Source organism: Strigops habroptila, chromosome 1 (genome assembly GCF_004027225.2).
Source record: "Strigops habroptila isolate Jane chromosome 1, bStrHab1.2.pri, whole genome shotgun sequence".
Classification (NCBI taxonomy): Eukaryota; Metazoa; Chordata; class Aves; order Psittaciformes; family Psittacidae; genus Strigops; species Strigops habroptila.
Genome location: NC_044277.2, coordinates 2,958,580 through 2,978,667, shown reverse-complemented (window position 1 = coordinate 2,978,667; position 20,088 = coordinate 2,958,580). Strand labels below are relative to the sequence as shown.

Below are 20,088 nucleotides of genomic sequence, written 5' to 3'. Positions count from 1 at the left end.
GCATCCTTTCAACCTAATTTTCCAGGCAAGTTTGGAAAGACTACTTAAACTACCTTAGAACGTCATAACTAGCTCTTCCTGCTGGTTTTCTTCGGCCAACAGCCCAAAGCCCTAGTCTGTATGAATAAAAGCTGAACACCAGCATAAATTTACAACACTTCAGCTCCTGAATGATTTATACAGTCCTTGAGATGCATCTTGGAAATGTCAACTATCTGCTCCATATGTATACGCTGGAAAATAGTATTGCCCTGCCAGAGGTTTGCCATGCCTGCCAGGATACAGCTTCCAGGGATTTAAAATGCAAACATTGTCCTATGTGTGTTTATTGGAACACAGTACAGAGAATATGATATCTCATATCATTTGCTTTGTGCTAAATGGCAGAGTACAGGAATATGAGCACTTTAGCAGATGCAAAGCCATTTACCATTCTTTCTTACAGAGACAAGTGGTCTCAAATCACTGATATTTACCACAAGAATCAGCATATGAAGAGTTTCCTGAGGGTGCATCGTATGGCCTCTGCCCTTATTGCCTGATGTACACTTTCAGCTCTCTATCTGAGTTCTATCTAACCCACAGTTCTCATACAGCTTTGGGTAATCCAAGGTTCTAGTTTAAATATCACAAAAATTTCACATGGGAGAATATTATATCATGTCAACAGACCTGATTCACTTTTGGTTTTGCACTTCTTTTTCTGATGAAAAATGCTATTTCAATCAGACTTTTTTTGGTGCAGAAGCTTATGGGCATGTCAGATTTTCTTTCTTTTTTTCCCAAAACAATCTCTGAAAGTCATTTAAAAAGCAAAAGAACACTCAATCTGTCTTTGATTGGGAAATTCCAGCTATACGCAGGCACACTTTTTTTCCCTTGTGATGTAAATTTAATTCTTTATTTCTTAATTCTAGAAGACATCCATGTGAAAGAAAATCTTATTTCCAACTGCAATAAAACTGTTTCTTTGAAATGACAAAAAAAGGACAAAAGAAAAGACCAAAATAATCATGTTCAGTTTTCCAAATCCAGCTCATGAATTAACACATCTTGGATAAATGCCTTAATTTCATTTGCATGCAGCATTTTTCAGAGGTCCACTTTTGTCTTAAATTAACACAACACCTTCCATTACGCAGCTGAGCGCATAAGCTATTGAGTCATCTGATGTAAGAAGTGTCAATCTGAGTACTCGCAGGGATAAATGAGGATGATGGGAGTGTTGTTTCATAGGAATATCCATATTTATCCCCGCTTGCTCTCTTGAAAAGATCATATATTTTACCTACAAATTAAAGTTACTGATATTTACGACTTGCTTGACACCTTTTTCTTTACAGGGCTGCTTTGATTTATTTAACCCACTCAGGCTCTGGCCTCCCAAACACAGTCTGTCTGTGGCAGAGTATAACACCACCCCACAGAAATAAACCAGCCACCTAGGCAGCTTCTTCTGCCTTTATGACATTTACTGCTCAATTGCAGCATTACTAGAAATTGAGAGCACAGCAGCTCCAGCTTCCCCAAAATGACTCAGGATAAATGGGTGTGAGAAGAATCCTACTGGTGGCAATAAACCTCATAAAAAGGAAGAGCCTTGTTTCTTGTACAGAATTAGCTAGCTCATTAACTGCAAGTTTACCAGCCCAATCACATTACGAGGGTCAAACACAGAACAGCAGACAAATCTCCAGGCGTTAGTAGATTTGCAAGTGTAGAGTCGCACATTATTCTTCTCCTTATAAACCAGCGTGTGCTGCCTTACCTGTCAGCACTGAAGCTAAATGTAAAAGTCTACATACAAGGGAAGACACAAACCCCCACGCTCAGAGAGAGCAGGAACAGGAAAAGCTCATTCACTTATTGCATTGCCTTTTATCTCAAGTAAAATGAGTTAGTCAGAGATCATGGTAGCCCACACCCAACTCCAACAATACAATTGTGGCCATCGACCTGCTCCTAACATGCAATCAAGCACCTTACAGGCTCTTCAGTGCTGTTTGAAGCCAAGGATGTGTGAAAAGTCATAGTGGAGGTCACCTCTGCTGCAGTCCTAAATAGTAGGGAGAGCAAGGCCAGTGGTATACATGACCTTAAAATTTTTGCCTACAGAGCAATTAAGGGTAGTAATACTATGCGATTTCAGCAGCTGGTGTGGTTTACAATAAGGCTTAATTACACTTAGATAACAGAACAACTGATGAAAGGGCATATACGTCAGATGAACAAAGAAATTGGAGGTTCCTTGGGAAGTGAATGGGAAGTGGAATAGATTATCACTGGTTCAGTAATCATAGAATAGTTAAGGTTGGAAAGGACCTTAAGATCATCTAGTTTCAAGCCCCTGCCACAGGCAGGGACGCCTCACACTAGACCATGTCACCCAAGGCTCTGTCCAACCTGGCCTTGAACACTGCCAGAGATGAAGCATTTACCACTTCTTTGGGCAACCTGTGCCAGTGCCTCACCACCCTCATAATAAAGAACTTCTTCCTTTTATCTAACCTGAACTTCCCCTGTTTAAATTTAAACCCATCACCCCTTGTAATACCCTTCCTGCATGGACTGCGCTCTGTACTGACATGTAACTCTGTGTCTAAAAAAGCAGCTGCAAGCAAGAAAGCCACACGAAGATTTCCTAATTCCTCAGTAACCACTAAGACCATAAATGTACCCATTCACATAACAGCCTCCTCTGAGATGACTTAGGAAATGTAACCAAATGAGAGACTTCGCAGGCCACATTCAACTGAACGTAGATATTAAAGCTGTTACGTTCAGGTATTTGGGAACTATTCTCAAGATGTCTTAATTTTCTGTAGATGTCCCAACCGAGACACATAACTCAGGAGAGTTTAGTTAAGGATCCAGTTGAATGATTTCCCAGCTCGGTTCGCATTAGCGCATCTGGCAACGGACTCTTGGCTGTGCTATTCAGGCAGTCAGACTGGAGGAGGACATGTGTAGAAGGGTGCCAATTGGCTTTCTTGACAGTGTCTATGTGTTAAACCAGCCTTCAGGTCAGAAAGGTAATCAAGATAAAACAGGCAACAAAGCTGACCTCATTTCACAGGAAAGAAAACAGAATCATAGACTCATAGAATCAACCAGGTTGGAGAAGACCTTTAAGCTCATCAAGTCCAACCATTACCCCAGCACTGCCAAGGCCACCACTAACCCATGTCACCAAGGGCCTCATCTACACAGTTTGTGAATGCTTCCAGGGACAGTGACTCCACCACTGCCCTGGGCAGCCTGTTCCAACACCTGACTACCCTCTCTGTGAAGAAATAGCTCCTAATATCTCATCTAAACCTCCCCTGGTGTAACTTGAGGCCCCTTCCTCTTATCCTATCACTTGCTACTTGGGAGAAGAGACCGACGCCACCTCACTACATTCTCCTTTTAAATAAAACAACCCAAAACTAAGAAAGCCCTCCCCACATTCAAAAGCTTCCAAAATAAGCAACCCATTTGCATTCCTGCAAGTGTATTTTACTTTGAAGGAAGTTTTGATGATGATGATGCAAGAAGTGACAATGTGGTATATCAGTGAATATCAGCATTGCTCAAGGACTGAGCATATTGACCCCATCAAGAAGTTCCTCTCAGCTGCCATGTTTATACTTGTCTTGTCAGGTCTGCGGGCTCTAGCCTGACACATGTAGTGATGCTTCTAAAGTGAGGGAGCACTCACCCTAGATCATGTTAAGAAGCTTCTTCACCCCATTATTTTCAAATATAGAATGTCCAGACTTCACGAGTGAAGTAAAAGGTTAGAAATACCAACATCTGGAGATCTTGCCATTGCTACATCAGATCCCCAAAGCTGTCACCAATGCACTCCAGAACCTTCTCATGATTCAAAGGTAACCTAGGCCACTAGCCTGTTTTGGTTTTGAGGGCTTGGCCTCACTGATATAGTAATGCTTAGTTAAATATTCATGTGAAAGAGATGTCATTACTAGGAGCACATGCATGGAGTTTATTTGCAGAAGACAAAAGATAGCAGAGATATGCCCCTGAGCCTGCATTTCGCCTCATCTATTTCCTCCTTGCATGACAGAAAATGCTCTCTACTCTTAGGAGTGTTATGCTGTGTTCATTAAGGAACTGGCCCACATGCTAGCAAAACTGCTTTTAGGTTTCTGTAAGCAATATGGGTTACTCTGTCTGTGCCGTGCACAGACCAGACAAGCTCTTCCTATTGATTCTCCCAGGCTCAGGTGAACCAGAGCGTGGTTTGCTTTACAGCCCTGGGAGCACTTTGCTGCGTGGTGCATCTCATATTCCTGGTTATGTATTTTCCCTGGACAACATTAAATAACTAAAACAAGTGCCGAGAGAACTGTTCCTTGTCATCGTTGCATTTGAATTTTCACTGTAGGGGTTTCAACTCCCTTTGCCTCCTGATTCTTCATCTCACTCACTTCTGTGTAATATGAATGTCAAGAGATAAACAGTGGGACCTCCCAGCAATTGGTTGGGAACATACCTTGACTTGCTGCCAGGCTGAAAAGATACTCATAAAGAAACTAATAATCTGCTGTGGTGGAACAGGAAGAAGGAAGAATGTGTCAGATATACAAGCAACAAATACCTTATGCTGGCTGAAAGACAAAGCATCCTACTTAGTCTCACTGCTTCTCGAAGGCAAGCTAATACCGTGGTCACTCCTATGCATGGGCAACATCTTAAAATAATAAATAGTGCCTTAAGAAAAGGAGTTGGAAGGATCATGAAGCTGGCTGATGTATGTTGTCATGTCCCTCGAGGCATTAGCATCTGATGTGCTCTTAGGAGATGAATCAGGCTGCAAAGTTATCCATGTACAACAATGAGCTTCTGAACATGCATAAATTAAATCAGACAAACAAACACCCTAAAAAGTTGGGTTTAGATATAATCTTGGGGTTTTCCTGCACTTGAGAACCTGAGTTGTGTTTCGCAGTGGATGCAGCTAGCTCATTTCAGTGTGAGAGGAGGTATCTTAAGCTAATGCAAATTTGCAAAGGTATGAGCTTGGCAAAGACGACCAGAGTGACTAATAAACAGGAGAAAAGAGTTTCTTCCTTTATAATCTACATATGGTTGTCTTAGGACTTGATCCAGCTCCCAGGAGCTCCACTGAGAACTGTAGCTGAAGTCTGCAGGTTAGAAATATCTCCGCAAATCTTGCTTCTCTGGAGTTCATGTCCCTCAATGTGGCTTTAGAACTATAGCTATTTGGAAGCAGACAGTTGCTTCTGAAGCACTGCACAGTGTTATCACACATATACAAAATAGGAGCTACAACAAAAAAGTCTTCTTAGCCACATCAGAAGACAGCAGTGACAAAGACAAGGGTCAGAGGGAATTTAAAAGGAGGTGATCTACTGTACCTACCCCTCTTTTTACGCAAGTGGTGATGGGCTGCTTTTAAAGATAAGCCCATAGGCTTATACTAGGGATTACTCTCATCTTTTTTCCCCAAGTTTTCTCCACCACACTCCTAGCTACTGATAGCTGGAGAGTAAGAGATCAACTAATGGGCAGAAACTTCAGCCTATGCATGTGAGCACATCATGATGTTAGGCTACTGTAAATTTAATCAGACACACCCTGCAATGCGGAAAGCAAATTCCATTTAGGAGAGGCAAGCTGCTCAATTTTCTCCCCCATCATCAATAATCGTAACAATAATTGCTACTACTATTGCTTTTTAATTACAGTTCCAGGTAGAAAGGAAGAATTGGATCCCTTTCCAGTTAATGTTACATCTTCTCCAGCTTCCTTTTTAAAGTCAAAAGGGAATGGATTAATCTCTCTGTGAATTCTGTTTTATGCTAAATATACCAGCTAACTATCCTTAATATGAGAACCCCATTGCACAGGGCAGCTCATCAGACCAAAACATGACTGACTGTACAATCACAGCATCAACAAACACTTCTCATGAAGGACTACACAACATCCCATTGGAATGGTGCAGGAGGGTAATAAAGCCAATACATTAAATGTGATACCTACCTATTGTGTCTCCTTGCTCATGCACCATGGACGCCAAGTCTTTAATGATCTGGTTCACATCCAACATGTCACTCTGAAAAGACAGAAAGTTTGACATTAATGATGAATGGGTAATAGCCAAGCATAAAAGGCATGTTCCACAGTCAAGCTTTGCAAAGAAAAAACCCCAAAACCACAGAATCACTGAATCAGCTAGGTTGGAAAAGACCTTTAAGATCCCTTGCTGGATCTAAGTCAACTAGTTGACTCAAGCTTTCTATAAGAAACAAGTAGAACAACCAGACTGAGTGCTCAAGTCCAGGTAGGATGGGGCTTTGAGCAACCTGGTCTAGGGGAAGGTGTCCCTGCCCATGGCAGGAGGTTGGAACTGGATGAGCTTTAAGGTCCCTTCCAACCCAAATTATTCAATGATTCTATGGACAGACTGCTCGCCAGTCTGTGGAACCTCCACCATCGGAGATTTACAAAACCGAGTGGACATGGCCCTGAGAAACCTGATTAAATTGACTGTTTTGAGAAGGGGTTTTGGACTAGAGTTTTTCCAGAGCTTTCTGCCAACCTCAGTGTTTCTATGATTTGTGCAGCTTAACAACATGCATTCTGTTTGAGTGTCTTTTTTTCTGCTTTAGTAATGTTGCCTTACTGGTAGTGCATTTAGCAGTATCTATGTTATTATGTCTATTACTGCTAGATTAATTCTTTTCTTAAGTGACAGTGTCATATGAAAGCAGCATATGCTCACATTTGCTCTTGTATATGGTAAGTGTTCAGAAATGAAGCAAACAAATTCACTGGCAATTTGTTGTGTTTTAACTGAAAATTCAAGTGCGGAATCTAGTTATTTTCTTGGTTTTTTTTTTTCTTTAACACTTCAAAATGTATAAATTAATCCCTTAATCAAACAGCCCTTTTCTTATTGCCTTACCAATAAGGAGATTTAAAATTCAGTCAGGTTTTGATCATATCTACATCAGCTTACAAATAGTATTTTATCAGACAGCCTTTTTCTGCATAAGAATCCACATACTGGGATGAATGGCCTGCATCAACAATAACCTTTTCAGAAAGGGAAGGGTTTACTCTTGTTGTCTTTATTGTTTTTCTTCTTAGTCCTTCACAATTCTGAAAAGCAACTTTTCTATAACCAATAGAATGGTTATACTAGACCATGTTGCCCAAGGCTCTGTCCAGCTTGGCCTTGACCACTGCCAGGGATGGAACATTCCCCACTTCTTTCAGCAACCTGTTCCATCCCCTTGCGCTGGGGAACCCAGCACTGGATGCTTTCTAAAGCACTGAAAATGTTTCTTAAGAATCTGCTTCTCCCAAGGCTAATTGCACAGTAATTCATTTATCTGCTTGGGTCCTCATGCAGCTCTAGTCCATCACACCAAAAGGTTCAATTGCTTCCACCTCACTTCTGTGGAGACCTCAGAGCAGCTTCCAGTATCTGAAGGGGGCTACAAGGATGCTGGAGAGGGACTCTTCATCAGGGGCTGTAGCAATAGGACAAGAGGTGATGGTTCAAACTGAAACAGGGGAAGTTCAGGTTGGATATAAGGAAGAAGTTCTTCATTGTGAGGGTGGTGAGGCACTAGAACAGGCTGCCCAAAGAAGTGGTAAACGCTCCATCCCTGGCAGTGTTCAAGGCCAGGTTGGACGGAGCCTTGGGCGATGTGGTCTAGGGTGAGGCATCCCTGCCCATGGCAAACTGGATGATCTTAAGGTCCTTTCCAACCCTAACTATTCTATGATATTATTCTATAACTCAGCTTCCTACTGGCAAATTTAGAAAATGGTGCAAAATGAATCCACTCCCTTCTTTTGAAGTTTGTTATGAGAACAAGTGGCATAACATTTAATCATCTAATGCAAGAGAATCACATTAACTTGCAATGAAGCCTGGGAGCCCCGTTGTGAATTCTAGAATATACCAAATTGCTGAATAACTGAAGAAGGAGGAGAAACAAAAGGTTCGAAAAGCTGTGAGAAATCATAATAAACCAAAGAACAAACCCCCTAACCAAAGCCTGGCTAATGCATCAAAAAATTTGCTTCATTCATTCACTTGTCAAGCATAATGAAGCTTTAATTATGTATGGTATTATTCCTAACTTGTAAATACTGCAGAATATTTTGTAAAAGCAATGAAGTTTAAGTAAGTTGAGATTGCGCTCAGGCACTGTGGTAGTAAATCACTGCCAGGAAATGAGAAGAAATTAGTTGTGATTTTTTTTCAGTGTGGGAGAGTCTTTTTTTGGGGGTTTTCTTTTGTAAAAATCTTTGAAAGAACAGAATTACAAAGTTTAGCAAAATAGGAAGAACTGGGAATTAACTTTAATATGTTGCTCTGCTCTCATAGAACTCCTTAGTAAAAGATGATTAAGGAAAGATAAAACAAACAAATAATAATACCGAATAAATCCCAGAATGTTCATCTGTGTCTCTTGGCTACATTGCCCCTTCAGTCAGTTTTACTTTGTTCTGAGGGTGGTGAGGCACTGGAACAGGCTGCCCAAAGAAGTGGTAAATGCTCCATCCCTGGCAGTGTTCAAGGCCAGGTTGGACAATATCTTGGATGACATGGTCTAGTGTGAGGCATCCCTGCCCATGTCAGGGGGTTGGAACTAGATGATCTTAAGGTCCTTTCCAACCCAAACCATTCTGTGATTCTATGATTCTACAGCACTTTAAGTGAACACAACCGTCATGGGCATGTTTTTGCATGTACATTTGATTAGATAGAAGTTATTGCTATCTATTGAATTATACATGCACACCACCATGCCCCAATATTTCCACTGGAATAAAACAAGTAGGCAATTTGGTCTAAGACTGACCAGATGATGTATTGACTCCTCATAGGGTCCTCCTCAGCTAATTTAACCACAAGGGAGTTGGGCTGTCTCCCGATGCCCGGATACCATGATAAAAAGGGAAGAATGGGAAAGGATATTCAATGCCATATACAAACAGTGCTGTTCCAGATTTGCCATTTATATTCAGGTAGTTGGGACAGAACAGCCATCTGGTGCTGCAGAGTAGAGATCCTTTTCATAGCATTGTAACAACACTTAAAATCATCGTTTAGCAAATGTGCATCAGTCAAAGCCAGCCACTGAGTTGTTGGGAAGGGAAAAAACGTGACTCCTTGTATTTAAGGCAAAACAAACAGGGGTGAATTGTAAAGCACAGAGCACAGAGCAATCTGACCTGAAGCAAAGAATCTGTTGAATAATTTAACCTGGCAACATGAAGTTTCAAAGTCCCTCATATATATAAGCAAAACACAATAAAAAACAGAAGAAAGAAAACCAGCCAGAAATAAAGACCTTCTATAATGGAATATACCTAGCAGCTATGTTCCTGTTCCTTCTTGTCAGGTTACCTCTATCATGAAATACCTCTGAACTTGCCAGGCATCAGAGTTTGTTAGCAAAGTCAGATTGCCTTTGGTTTCCCACATTTGCACACACTACATGCAATTCACAGTGAAATACGGCTCCTCATCAGTCTCTTTGACTGCACAGGAACCAGGAATACAACAACCAGCCACCGTTCCCAAAATGCTGTCTCCCTGCCAGCTAAATAGGCTGGGGTTTAATCCTCACCCAAGAAACCCAGATTTTGTTGATTAAAACCCAAGAAACCCTATCCTTTCCTGTCTGGCAACAACTCACTCATTACATTCTACAGCAAAAGGGAGGCAGATTTAAATTGTTTCATCTAAATCCTCTTTTATTTATATATGGAAAAATCCATTGTTCAGAATAATTGACAGGATTTAATATCAACCATGCTGGAGCAAAAAGAATTAAACTAGTCAACAGGAAAATCAGAGATGGCAAAAAGAAATGGCAGTAGCTAAAGATGACCAAAAAAAGGCAGCGATGTGCCAACAAACAAGTCATGCAGATGAGCAAACCAGAGAAATGAAAGAGTTTGGGACCCTAAAGACCTGGAGGATTAGCTCTCACTAGCGAAAGTTAGTTTGGAAGAGAAAGTACCAGGTTAAAACTGAGGACTAGTTGAGTCATTTACCCTGACTCAGAGAGTGAATAATGTCACTGTTAAGTACTGAGATTTCTTAAAGAAAGCTGAAATTTCAACTCTGGAAACAGTTGGATATATGATTTTGCAGATAAACAAGAAATTTCCATTTCCCATTTTTTACTTTAACAAGACCATCATTCCAGCATTTTAAAAATTAAACTGAGAGCAAGTTGGGTTGTAAAACCCAGACATTCTTATCAAGACAGAAACAACCTAATCATAAATCCCAGCAGCCCATTTACCCATGGAATAAACATTGCTGGGGTATTTGCCAAGACAGCAAATAAGTAAACCTCCCCTCGCTTCCACCCTCATGCTTACTGGGGTAAAGATTTACCCATATTCTAACATACCCCTGACCCTAATGATATCCTAAGGACTCTTCTGCATTCCAGCCATGAGAACAGCATTAAATAAACCAGAGAGGGGAAACATGCCCTCCTCAAAAGGACACAGAACAAGCATGTGCTGTCAATAATTTCTCTCTCACTTGTAGCCAGATCCCAGCATCCTTTATCAATGTCAGCTCAGGTCCCCAGGGGAAGAGTCACACTTATTTCTAAGACTATTTGCTTTAGGTTTGTATGAAAAATGAGATCAGAAGTACCAGTGCTCTCTCCTCTTTAGCACATGTGCTTTTGTGTGTCCTCACAAACCATCCATCCCATTTTGTAAATGACTACAAATTAGCATTTAAATTAATTGCTGACTTCAGAAGATACTGAATTCCACAACTGAGATCTCATTCTGCCCCACCATCTACTCTGCGACAAACAACCAGAAGAGCTATAAAATAAAGTGAAGGAGATTCTGAGAGATGTAACATAATGTCCATGGCAGAGGGGTTGGAACTAGGTGATCTTAAGGCCCTTTCCAACCCAACCCATTCTATGATTCTATGTGTGTATTTCTGTATATGGAAGCACTCCAAACCAAAGCAAAACAAAACCCTAGTACTTGTTATCTTAGAGGGAAAAACAAACACCCAACCTTTTGCAGTGTCTGGCATGTTTTACCAAAGAGATGATGAAATGCTTCTTGTGTATTGTCCCATCTGCAACAGCCCTGGGGTATCTCCTACGCTGTAGTCCACTATGTGCAAACCAGAGATCCAGAGAACACACAAAGACTGATCAAAGCATGATGTACATCTATCCCCATATTCTTCTTTGAGATAGGGGAAGGAAAGGAAAGGGAAAAAAAAGAACATAAAGAGTGAGCAAGCTTCTCTGATGCTAGATGGACAAAACCTAAATCTTGCTGCAACAGCCTTTCAACAAATATTTTTCTCTTGTCTATGGCTGGAGAGAAAAAAAAATGACATTCTATAAATCAAACTGATTCAGCCCAAGCAACAACAGACCAGCAGAAAATTGTTTTGAGGGCAGAAGCTATCCAGAACAGCAATTACAGACTGAGTTAGATCTCCTCTGGGACTGAGCAACAGCCAGTGCGGGGAGTTTCTCTTTCCCTCTTGCTCGCTTGTGCTGTCTTAAGCTGTCTGTGTCATCTCAGGGAGCGTAGCACTGCACTTGCATCATTAAAATAGCCTTGGCGAGCTGCAGCATGCTAATCCACATCTGCCTCGGGACAGCAGGCTCCAGAAACACAACATAAAGAGTGTTTCTGCCCACCAAAATCCAAAAGGGGAGGCTGTGGAAGGTGAAATGCCTCAAGTTCATCAGAGGTGAGACCATTGCAGAGGACACATCAACAGGCATGAGTAAAGAGAGATCCTGGAAGCAGCTAGATAGTAATATTATTCGTTGTGCCTGTGGTGGGTTGATCCCGACTAGAACTCAGGTTCCCACCAAAGCTGCTCTATCAGTGCCCCTCCTCAGCTAGACAGGGGAGAGAAAATATAATGAAAGGTTCGTGGGTTAAGATAAGAATAAGGAGATCACTCACCAGTTACTGTCACGGGCAAAACAGACTCGACTTGGGGAAATAAGTTCAATTTAGGCAAAGACAGGGACTGGGAGAATGAAGAACAAAATTATGTAGATTTGAGAACATCTAAGGAATCTTTAGTGAAGAAGTACACGGGAAGTGACAAGATGTATCCGTGGGTCCTGAGATTGAAAAGGGCTTTGAGCAACATGATCTAGCAGAAGGCTGCAGAGGGGTTGGATCTAGATGGTCTTTAAGGTCCCTTCCAACCCACACCATTCTACGACTCAATGATTTTTACCAATCAAACCAGAGTAGGATAATGAGAAATAAAACCAAATCTTAAAACACCTTCCCCCCACCCCTCCCTTCTTCCTGGGCTCAACTTGACTTCTGAATTCTCCTTCTCCTCCCAAGTGGCTCACAGGAATGAGGGTTGTGGTCAGTTCATCACACATTATCTCTGCTGCTCCTTCCTCCCTTAGAGGGAGGACTCCTCTCCTGCTCCAGTGTGGGTCCCTCCCATACAAGATAGTCCTCCACAAACTTCTCCAATATGAGTCCTTGCCCCAGGCTGCAGTTCTCCATTAACTGCTCCAATGGGGTCCCACACAGGGTCACAAGTCCTGCCAGCAAACCTGCTCCAGCGGGGGCTCCTCTCTTTCTCCATGGGGACACAGGTTCTGCCAGAAGCCTGCTGCAGCACAGGCTTCCACAGGGTCACAGCATCTTTCAGGCACCCCCTGCTCTGGCATAGGATCCTCCATAGGCTGCAGGTGAATGGATATCTATCCCTTGTTAATCTCCATGGGCTGCAGGTGGATACCTGCTCCCTTGTTAACCTCCATGGGCTGCAGGCGGATACCTGCTTTCTTGTTAACCTCCATGGGCTGCAGGTGGATACCTGCTCTCTTGTTAACCCCCATAGGTTGCAGGGCACAGCCTGCCTCACGATGGTCTACACCATGGGCTGCAGGGGAATATCTGCTCTGATGTCTGGAGCACCTCCTCCCTCTTTCTGCACTGACCTCGGGGCCTGCAGAGATGTAGTTCTCACACACTCTCACACCCCTCTTTTGGCACAGCAACTTTTTCCCCTTCTGAAATATGTTATCCCATTGGCACTACCACCAGCTCAGTTTTGGCCAGTGGTGGGTCCGTCTTAGAGCGCACTGTCACTGGCTTTATCTGACACAGGGGAAGCTGCTGGCATCTTCTCACAGAAGCCACCTCTGTAGCCCTCTGCTACCAAAACTTTGCCAAGCAAACCAAATACAAGTGAGAAACGACTCAATGATGTATTCAATCTACCAATGCCGTCTTCAGTGCAAACTTCTGTGCAGTGAAAGAGGCAAGGCTGGTGGGTGGGAAGGTCAAATTGCTCTGCATACTTGAAGAGGCAGAAACAAGTTCTACTGCATGACCGGGGAGAGTGGAAAAGGGCATTGCCCTTGTTCACTCTAATGTACATCTCACGGACCAGATACAGATGTGGTTGCTATTTATTTTAATAACTACTTGAATGAATTGGATGGAAGACTCCAACTCACCTACTCTACCACACAGTGTCTGTCTTCCCACCAGCATAAGTGGGTATGATGGGCAGTTCCCTTGGAAAACTCTCTTAGACATCAAACCACATTTGAGTACACATTTTGACCAGCTGTGTTAATGATTGATAGGCTTTATCACCAATACTATCTAAAATGTGTGAGAGGCATGTGGGAGCAACAGCACATTACTGTGAGCTGCATTAGTACCTTTTAGTCACCTTTTGTACCACGCTCTTTCTCTGAAGCTTCACAACCATCCATCTGGATCAGATTGCCTGCAAACATGCATTGCTATCACTATCCCCCCTGTACTCTGTATCCCTCAGTGTTTGCCTATATAGAGATCAAAGACTGTTGAAGGCAGATATTTTCTTTCATGGGATCTTTATCAGTTCCACATCTGTGCTGAAGGTCAGAACTGGACTGTAGTCTAAGGGAAATATAATAATACAAATGAAAGGATGAGATACTTTGCCCTTTTAAAACCCTTTAAATCTGGAAATAGGAGATGTGTTACTGGAGGAGGTCATCTATAGCTCTGTTTTTAAGTAGGTATCCTTTCTACTTGGAGAAACATGTTTTTTCCTAGTATACATATATATACACATATACTTTATACACATGTAGCATATAAAGTATCAAAGATCATGTCAAAAGTTCATGTTATTAACCATGACTTTGTACTTGAAATTAACTTACATCCAAAATTTCATTTAAATTCTGCAGTTTGTAATGGTATGTGACTTCACATATGCATGTAAATGTGAGTATTTATACACGTAAATATGAATATTTATACATACACACATGTACTGTGTAAAACAAATGCATCCACCCATATAAATAGCAACTGTATATATAGATACACTAATAACTTTAATATCTAACTTGTCCCCACCATACACCAGGTGTTAAATAAGCATTTAAGGCTTAGCAGATTGCAGAGATACAAACACAGCCTACCGTGTTCTGTCTACAGTAGCGTAAAGCAGACCTTAAATCTCAGGCTTCTTCCTGCCTAAACACTGTGGTGCAAGATAAGCACGAACACTGATATGTTCTGATAACAGGCAAGCAAATAAAAAATACAAATTGGTTTGCCTTACTTAGTTTTGAGGGAAAAAAAAAGCTGCATTGATTCCATTTGGCTTTCAAGTTAATGCTGCGATAGTTTGATATCAGGCAGAGCGAGGGCAAGAATGTGTCTTGTCAGAAAAATGAGAGGCAGCATTTGTATGAGGAAAAAAGGAGTTATGGAACACAGTCAAGGTGGAGAGCAGAGAAATGTTTTAAGAATCATCCATGATGGAGGAGACCATGTGTATTTATGTATTCTGGGTGCAATGCCCTTCCTTCATCCCCATCGCTCTCCTCTTCCCCTGATTCTGAGTTGCCCACAAAGCAGGGAAGGGAGATCCACAAACCAAGTAAATGAAGAGGGAAGTGATTTCTTCACTCTCCTGAGTGCTCTCTGAAAGCGGGCATGCCACAATTCTATTTCCCTTTACTCAGTGTCTGATGTTACTGCACTTTGTTAACACAACTGGTGCAAGTCTCTGGGATGTTACAATGCATATTTGGAAGCAGTAACACCAAAAATGCATTAGATCACACCTAATACTTATTCTTTCTGCTTCTTAGATTATGCATTTATTTTGTTAACATTACAGAAGAAAGTATCTGAACCTGCATTACAAATCCAACTTTTTGCTCTCCTACAACCAAGTTTTTAGCTACTCTACCACTAAAGAAAGCTCAATATCCTTGTGTTTCCGACAAACTCTTGGGCTGTCTACTTGCAGGCTAGAAATATTGCTTCTGTTTTCTGCTCCGCTAGCAAGGTTCTTATGGAATTTTTGGCCAACTCATCTGTCCTAACTTCCTGGATTTGAATGAAGGAGTCCGGTATGAGGTAAATTCTCTGTTGTTTATGGGGTAATCAAACGGCACAATAAATGCATGAAAGAGCCCAAAAGATAAGTACAAATAGATATAATAAAATGCCTGTCACTGAGGCCTTCATATTCTAGAAATAAATATGCTCAGTGAAGAAGAAAGGTTCTCCCAAATTGAGAAATTGGGGTTCTCAATTGGGATTGAGAGAATCCCAATGATTCTCTCCCAATGATTCTCTCTCCCAATAGAGAATCATAGAATGGTTTGGGTTGGAAAGGACCTTAAGATCATCTAATTCCAACGCCCTGCCATGGGCAGGGACACCTCACACTAGACCATGTCACCCAAGATATTGTCCAGCCTGGCCTTGAACACTGCCAGGGATGGAGCATTTACCACTTCTCTGGGCAACCTATTCCAGGGCCTCACCACCCCCACAGTAAAAAGAACTTCTTGCTTATATCTAAATTGATCTTCCCCTGTTTAAGTTTGAACCCATCAGTATTTAGCATACAGGTGACAGCCTCGGGTTTGTGAAATTTGCTGCCTGGGAGCAAAAATGAAATGCAACACAAGAAGTAATAATAAAAGCCATGCCAACCAGAGGAGAAATGTCCACCCACAATTATCCACAGGCTTGTCTGAGAAAAGTCTTTTATGAGCAAGAGGTCGCTTGGTTCTTTTCGCAAGTGCTGGACAATAAACATACCGATTAGATGCAATTGCCATGGACCAGTTCAGGATGCAGGCACCTGTCCACTAGGAGCTATTAGTCTATATTACACATTTATTTTATACCAGCTTCCAAACCAATCCAATGAGCCTTGGGTCTCTTCAGCAACAAACTGCAAAAACTAAGATATATGAGTTCTTACAGCAACCTACTAAAAGATTTCTTAAATTTATTATTATTCTTTTATATATACAACAGGAATTATTGTTGGGGGCACTTGGTCTTTAAAAAGAAAATCAAAGGAAAAATTGCATTTAATATTTACAGCTACACCTTTTTTTTTAGCTGTTCAGAAGAAGGTCTCTTGAGTAGTAAGTCACCAAAGATATGGAAATCCATAAACAAACTCCAAACTCAGTAACTTACACACTGACTTCTCCTTTAGCGTCTCCTGCTTTCTGCCCCTGGCTGCAATGTATAAACTAATACGAGTAGCGAGGGAAGTAGCTGTAATCTATCACACTGACTGATACCAGCCCCAGGAAAGGTAGTTTATTGCAGGCGGTATGTTATCTTCCAAAATAGAAACTGTGCAAAGATTATGACAAAAACTTCAACACTTTCTACACTTTGTTCGCAGCACTATTAATTCTTCACTCTGGATTTATTTCCATGAGGGTCATGTAACCAGAAGAATACAATAGAGGAATTAATTTTCTCTTTAGGAGTGTTCTGGGAAACCAAGCAATTAGAGCAATCTTCAACTGTCATGTGTTATCAATTGCCACTCAATTATTTGACTTAAATAAAATACTGATTGCAGAGTCTGATCTGCAGCTACCAACTGAGCGATTTATTTAGGGCAGTATTTATTATCGAGATGCTTTATTTATTACTGAGAAATTAACATATCTAGTTTCAACTGAAAGGGGAAAGACAAAGGGACAAGGGAGAGGAGAAAGCTGGAAATATGGAGTATCCCCAAAGATGTGGTAAATGCTCCATCCCTGGCAGTGTTCAAGGCCAGGTTGGACAGAGCCTTGGGCGACATGGGCTACTGTGAGGTGTCCCTGCCCATGGCAGGGGAGCTGGAACTGAATGATCTTAAGTTCCTTTCCAACCCAAATCACTCTATGATTCTATCTTGTCACAATTCACTGCTGTGTTGCCAGTGCTCAGCTTAGAAATAGCTGAAACTATTGTCCTGTGTATGTTGTTTGGACATACTCATTACAAGTGGAGTCCATGGTTTTGGTGCAGAGAGGAAGTTATAATCTCTTTAAGAGGTCACCAAATGTCAGAAGCTGATGTTGTCTGTCTTCAGGAGACTGAAGGGGTACAGCCAAAAGATGGAGTATGGCTGTTCAAGGGCTGCAGATAGCACCAGCTCTGTGAGTAACTACATCTCCTAGGTCTACCCAAGGGCTTCATGCACTCCTCAATGGCATAAACTGGGCAAAGAGAAGATACATGCTCCATACGAGTGAAAAAAAATTGGCTCTGCCCTATATTTCCCTATGCATTTCAAACCCAAATGCTATGTTCTTCGTAGACTATCCCAGATCTTGGCTCTGTGGACTGCAGACTGTGCTGTCGACACTTATCTCATACTGTCAATAATGCAGGTCACTTAAAAGGCACAAATGCTGAGTAAAGGTATCTGAGGGACAACTAATTACAACCACAGCTAAAAAGCTTAGAAAAGAATGGCTTGATGGCTATCAACTCCTGTAAAAATCAGACTTGCTGGAGCTGACTCTCCAAAACAACCTTCATCATTCTGAGCATGAGAAAGCTTCTTCTTTTAAAGCATCCATTACATCCAAAATGATTAATCTCATTGTTCAAGGACTTTTTCTTTAATGTTTAATTTATAACTATATGTCCTCAGTTGCTACTTGGTAATTTGTTACTACCTTCAACCTTAATATTTTCAATTATTCTACCCTTTTTCCAATGCTATTACACATCAAGTATTTCTACACAGTCATCATGGCTCAACTAATCACTGCTGCACTTTCTCAGCCTGCAGTTGGTAAATTCCTGTAATTTCTCTTCATAAATTACACTTAATACTTCTTCCTCGTTTCTGTCCTTCTGGATCACCTCCAAATTTCTAATAGGAAGAACAGGCCAAAAAGCTCTCATTTCTTACATACCTTCCTATGAGAGAAAAGGTGCCAATATCTAAGGCAGACACTAAAGACTGTTGGACATTTTGCTTTGTCTTCCAACTCTCTGTATTTACCTTTCAGTGGAAAATTGCCTATTTCCTGTTAAAACTACAGCATTTTCTCTCACTGAGCCTTGGTTTTCCCATATATCAGAGTCTGGACAGACAGGAATCTCATGAAGTTCAACAAAAGCAAATGACAAGTACTGGACAAGGGAGTGAAAATCAGCCCATGTACAAGTTGGGGACTGAAAGAAGTTTAACAGGTCCTGGTGGCCAACAAGTTGCACGTGAGTCATCAGTGTGGTAAAGGAGGCTAACAGCCTCCTGGAATGCACTGGAGTTTAGCAAACAGGTCCAGTGAGGTGATCCTTCACCTCTGTTTGGCATTTGTGAGATCAAATCTGGAGTACTGTCCCATTTGGGGCTCCCCAGTATAAGAAAGACATTGCTTTTATGTACTGAATCAGCCAGGGCACCATCATCATATTCAGAGGTCTGGAGTACATGATATATTTCAAGAGGATAAGAAAAGATGAGAAAAGCTGGGTTGGTTTGTTGGTTATGTTTACCCATAAACACTAAACCCTGTTGTCACCGTTACTAACTTGTAGACAATCAAAACACTCCCTAACACCCAGGGCTACCCCACCTCCTCTCCTTCCTTGTCTATCCCTTCTAAAGAGTTTACAGCCATCCATTGCAACACACCAGTTGTGCCAGTCATCCCACCATGTTTCCGTGTTGACAACTAGGATACAGTTTTCCTGCTGTGCAATGGCTTCCAGTTCCTCCTGTTTGTTTCCTGTGCTATGTGCACTGGAAATCTTACGTATACAGATTACCAATACAATATTGGATGGTGTCTGACATTGCAAATCCAGAAATCTTATGTTCAACTCAGACCAGCATGGTGCATTACGGTACCATCCTGTGAGTAAGGTGATAGTTATGGACATCTAGCAGCTCACTCTCTGACCAAAGCAGCTATCATTCAAACACTTAATCCCTCATTTCACTTTGTCACTTTTGCTTACGTGTCAGTGGCAGATGGAAGAGATGCTGTCACAGAAAGATGTCTAGGTCATTTAAGTCTCTAAAGGAAAGAGCTACTATTTATAGAGCAGAGCTGGTGGATTACATGTTGATGTCTGCTACATCTACATTTAGTGCTCAGTAAATTGCCCTGGGCTCCTTTCAGAGTCAATGGAAAGCCGACAGTGGGTTTAAGGAGCTTACATTAAGGGTTATGTATTTTCAAAATGTCTGGGACTCATAAATATTAACCAGAACTTTTTAGAGAAATAGGTGAAACAACCTTGGAACTGTTAACTCTGAGAATTCATGGGGAATTGGAAATGCTCCGACCCTGGCAGTGATCAAAGCCAGGTTGGACAGAGCCTTGGGTGATGCAGTCTAAAGTGAGGCATCCCTGCCCATGGTAGGGGGTTGGTACTGGATGATCTTAAGGTCCTTTCCAACCCTAACTGTTCTATGACAGGTACTACACTGGAAGGATGCACTGAAAGGAGTTCAACCTCATGAAGTTCAACAAGGCCAAATGCACCCAGTTTGGGATAATCCCCACCAAGAGAACAGACTGGAGGATGGAATGAGAGCAGTCTTGCAGAGAAGGACATGGGAATACTTGGTGGATGGAAAATTGGACATGAGCTGGAACTGTGCACTTGCAGCCAGAAGGCCAATCGTATCTTGGGCTGCATAAGAAGCGTGGCCAGCAGGTCAAGGGAGGTGATCCTCTTCCTCTGCTCTGCTCTGGTGAGACCCCACATGGAGCATTGCATTCAGCTCTGGGGGCCCCAGCATGAGACAGACAT

At 41.8% G+C, this 20,088-nt stretch overlaps 1 protein-coding gene across 6 annotated transcripts in view; it reads right to left on the bottom strand.

Annotated features, from left to right (window-relative positions):
* The window catches only part of TSNARE1 (t-SNARE domain containing 1), a 490,869-nt gene that overhangs the window by 182,466 nt on the left and 288,315 nt on the right, over nucleotides 1–20,088 (bottom strand). For all 6 annotated transcript variants that reach the window (XM_030512211.2, XM_030512231.2, XM_030512202.1 and 3 more), the window contains exon 10: nucleotides 6,013–6,085. In XM_030512211.2, coding sequence (XP_030368071.1) covers nucleotides 6,013–6,085 — 73 coding nt within the window. The remainder of the gene's footprint in view (nucleotides 1–6,012; nucleotides 6,086–20,088) is intronic.